Source organism: Crocuta crocuta, unplaced genomic scaffold (genome assembly GCF_008692635.1).
Source record: "Crocuta crocuta isolate KB4526 unplaced genomic scaffold, BGI_CrCroc_1.0 scaffold528, whole genome shotgun sequence".
In the NCBI taxonomy this organism is placed as follows: Eukaryota; Metazoa; Chordata; class Mammalia; order Carnivora; family Hyaenidae; genus Crocuta; species Crocuta crocuta.
In genome coordinates, this window is record NW_027530010.1 from 1128061 (window position 1) to 1132112 (window position 4052).

The window sequence follows — 4052 nt, forward strand, 5'->3', positions numbered from 1 at the left end:
CCGGTCTAGCAGGCCCGACAGTGAGGGGAGCCTGGGGGGGTGGCGGGAAAGGGGGAGTGATGGGGCGGGGCCCCCACTTCTTCCCCCTGCCAGGCAAACAGACCTCGCCTGGTTCCCTGGCACAGCTGCCCCCCCCCAACCTCCACACACACCCATGCCCACAAGGCCTCAGCAAGAGGGGGCATGCCAGGCTGGGCGGGGATGGGCCGCCCTCACGGGGCGTCGGGGGGCCGGGCCCTTTGGGGTGCAGAGGTGGGAAGGGTGCCCGAGGTGGGTGGGCATCCTGGCACCGGTGCCCCACCCCCACCCCGATGACGGGGCTAGGAGTTGCCCCGTGGCCTGGCTGGCATCAGCACAGTTCCAGGTGGCACCTCAGCTGGCACTGCTGCCAAGCCCTGGGTACGGGCCGGGGAGTCTCCTGGCGCTAGAGCACCTTCCCCACACCCGCTTCCCACCAGTGTCCTCCGCCTCTCCCCCCCTGCGGTGCCACCTCGTGGCCAAGGGCATTGGAGTTGGGCCTAAGGGGTTAAACACCCACCCTCGCCCAAGTCCTGGTGAACCAGCCTGAGCCCGTGACCTGACAGCAGGGTCAGCCAATCAGCGCCCTGTCACACCAAGTTGCCGCGGAGACCGCCCTGGGGTGGGAGAAAGGAGGCGGGCCTAGCAAGGCAGGAATGGGTGGGGTGGGGAGGGAAGGAGGGAGAGGGACGGGGCGAGCCACGTGCCTGCGGGTGCCCAGCTCCAGGCCAATGGACAGTGAGGACAGCCCCACCCATCCCCCTCAGGAGGGACAGGCCCTGCTTGGGCCCAGGAGGGTGCCCACTGCTCTGCTGCCCACCCGGGTTTTGTCTGTGCTGAGTCCTGGGGCGTCTGCCCCTTGTTCGCCCAAGGGAGCCAGGGCTGCCCCCAGGGAGGGAGGGGGCACAGGACTCCGGGTGGGAGCAGGGGCCTCGCTGAGGGCGTCTGGGCGCCACTGAGAGAGAAACACGTGGGTGCGGCTCACTTAAGGCTTCTGTGCAGGTGACCGGCCCCGAGGCAGGCAGAGACAATGCCGGACCTGTGCTCCCAAGAGGGAATTTGTGGCCCCTGACCCCCCAGCTCCCTGGAAAACCTCTTCCCCTCAGTGGCCAGGGCTGAGCGGCTGTGGGGAGGGGCAAAGAAGGCACTGACCAGTGTCGCCGGGACCCACCCTAAGGACTTTAACATTATGGACGAGGAAACGGCCTCCTGGGGTGGGGGAAGGAAGTGACTTACCCAAGGTCATGTAGCTAGTAGTAACCGGACTCCTTGGGGTGATTTGAGGGAGGAAGACCCAGCTGTCCCCAAGCTGCTTCCCGGCGGAGGAGGCGGTCGGTAGAGTGGAATCTGCCCCTGGGTGAGGCCGTGTCCCTCCCTCCCAAGGCCAGAGTGTGTGTGTCAGCCCGCGTGCCAGCGTGCAGTCCCACTCAGCTGCCACCGCGGCCCTAGGACCCCGGAGGGACTGTCCTGTATTGTCGACCAGGAAGGAGGCTCGGAGGCCAGACTGTGTGTGCAAAGTCACCAGGCCAGTCGGCCGCAGAGTCCAGCCCGGCTGAGTCCAGAGCTCGGCCCTTTCCGGGTCCCACCTCTGTCCCCAGTGGCTCCAGACCCACCGAATGTCAGGGCTAAAGGGCGGAGCCCCTGGGACTTCTACCCACTCCTCGTACCGCCGAGGAAGCCGATGCACTGAGAGAAGGGACTTGCCCAAGGTCACTCAGCAGGCCAGCAGCAGAGCTCCTCCCCTCCAGGCCAGACCCGCTCTACCACCCGCCTGCCCCCCACCAGCCTTGGGGGCTGCTGCCACTCTGGGCCTCAGAGGGGCCAGCACAGCGGGCGGAGGAGGGTGGCCCTCTGGAGAGGGGGGCTCTCCAGGCCAGCCACCGGGCAGGGAGGGAGGGAGCCGGGGCGGCGGGAGCGAGGTGGGGAGGGGTGGGTCTGGAATCTNGGGGGAGGGGGCGGGGACGATGCTTATCTGTGCGGGGCAGGAAGCACCAGCGACACCCCAGCACAGGGTGGCTGCTCCTTGGCCTTCTGGGGGAGGGGAGGATGTGGGGGGGTTGCTGGGAGCTGTATTTCCCTTTTGGCCTGGGGTGGGGGGTGGAATCTAAAAGGGGAGAAGAACTTTTAGTGGGTGGGGGTGGGGAGGAAGGTGAAGGTGCCGGAGGCCGCCTGGTGAGTCTGCGCGGCCCTTTCCAGCGCCCCAGGCCCTTCGTGGGGTCTGAGTTAAAGTACGTGCGGTGCCGGGGCCTGGACGGCGCCTGGAGCACCGCTCAGTCCAGTGTGAATCTCAGCTCTGTCCTCGGCCCCTCTGGCCACGGGGAGGCTCCGTCACAGACGGTCACCGCTCCTCAGATGGTTGAGCCCGGAGTCCTGCGGCCACTTCACGGAGCTCCCCATGTGCCCTGTCCCCCAGGCCAGCGCCTTCTCCAGAGGCACGGGCAGGGGTGCCGTGAAACCGGTGGGTGTCTAGAGTAGGTTCCTTGGGCGAGTCCGGGCTTCTGCTCGCACAGGCAGGCAGGGCCGTGCGCAGTTGGGAACAGGGCCTGGCCCCACAGCCTGGCTTCGGACGCCGTTCTGCACGCAACTTGGGAAGTCACTCCACCTGCCCGCGCCTCGGGTCCCCTGCCCGTGAGGCGGTGCTCGTCAGGCTCGCGCAGGCTTGCCCAGTAGAAGCCCTTAGAGTATCTGGCCCCGGGGTGGTGGCCAGTGCCCGTGCTCCCTCCTTGGACCCCCTCGCAGGGCTGAGTGCTCTCAACCTCTCCCTCTCCTCAACCCTGCAGAAAAAGATGGGGAGCCCTGAGGACGACCTCATCGGGATTCCGTTCCCGGACCACAGCAGCGAGCTCCTGAGCCGCCTCAATGAACAGCGCCAGCTGGGCCACCTGTGCGACCTCACCATCCGGACGCAGGGCCTTGAATACCGCACTCACCGGGNCCCTGCTGGAGTTCGCCTACACGGCCACGCTGACCACCAGCAGCGCCAACATGCCGGCCGTGCTGCAGGCGGCGCGGCTGCTGGAGATCCCCTGCGTCATCGCCGCCTGCGTGGACATCCTCCAGGGCAGCGGCCGGGAGGCTCCCGGGCCTGACGCGGNGCCGCAGCCGCAAGCCCCGGAAAGCTTTCCTGCAGACCAAGGGGGCCCGGGCGAACCACTTAGTGCCCGAGTTGCCCCCGGTGCCCAGCCGTCCTGCGGCCTTCGAGGAGGAGGAGGAGGTGGCGGGCAGGGTTGCAGGCGGCGGGCCGGGGGACGGCTCCAGCCCTCCAGCCGGGACTGCTTCGCCCCCCGCGGGGCCCCTGAGTTACGAGGCCTATGAGGGTGAGGAGGAAGAGGAGGAGCTGGTGTACCCCACCGCCTACGGGCTGGCGCAGGGGGGTGGGCCGCCGCTCTCCCCGGAGGAGCTGGGCTCAGACGAGGACGCCATCGACCCTGACCTGATGGCCTACCTGAGCTCGCTGCACCAGGACGCGCTGGCACCGGGCCTAGACGGCCAGGACAAGCTGGTGCGCAAACGCCGCTCCCAGATGCCCCAGGAGTGCCCTGTCTGTCACAAGATCATCCACGGGGCGGGCAAGCTGCCGCGCCACATGAGGACCCACACGGGTGAGAAGCCCTTTGCCTGCGAAGTGTGCGGCGTCCGTTTCACCCGGTGAGCGCCTGGGAAGGTGGCAGTGAGGGGGGAGGGGAGGGGGGTTAGGAGACCCCACGGAGGGGGGAGCAGGTGGTTCTGGAAGGGCTGGAGGTGCCCGGTTACCAGAGCGGCCAGGAGAAGGAAGGTCAAGGGAGGCTGGTCTGGTGCAGGAAAGGTTTGGGGTTGAAGGAGGGGTGCTGGAGGCGGGGGCAGGGCTGCGCCCACCTCAGCTGGGAGCAAGTCAGCAAGGGCGTCCTGGGCAGTGAGACCCAGTCTAGGAAGGAGACCCCGAACCCGGGGTGTGTGGGGGGGAGTCAGCCGGGCCTGTGCTGCCCCCCCTCCCCTGCGCTCTGGGGGGGGGCTGGGGGGGAGTCAGCCGGGGCCTGTCCTGACCCCCTCTTCTG

The 4052-nt window shown here is 68.2% G+C and overlaps 1 protein-coding gene across 1 annotated transcript in view; it reads left to right on the forward strand.

Moving 5' to 3' along the window:
- Positions 1–2182: 2182 nt before the first annotated feature.
- ZBTB7B (zinc finger and BTB domain containing 7B) overlaps positions 2183–4052 on the forward strand; it is a gene marked incomplete at its 3' end in the record, with an annotated part of 2242 nt that continues 372 nt past the window's right edge. The window contains 4 exon segments of the mRNA XM_077764053.1: positions 2183–2476; positions 2799–2947; positions 2949–3107; positions 3109–3666. Coding sequence (XP_077620179.1) covers positions 2414–2476; positions 2799–2947; positions 2949–3107; positions 3109–3666 — 929 coding nt within the window.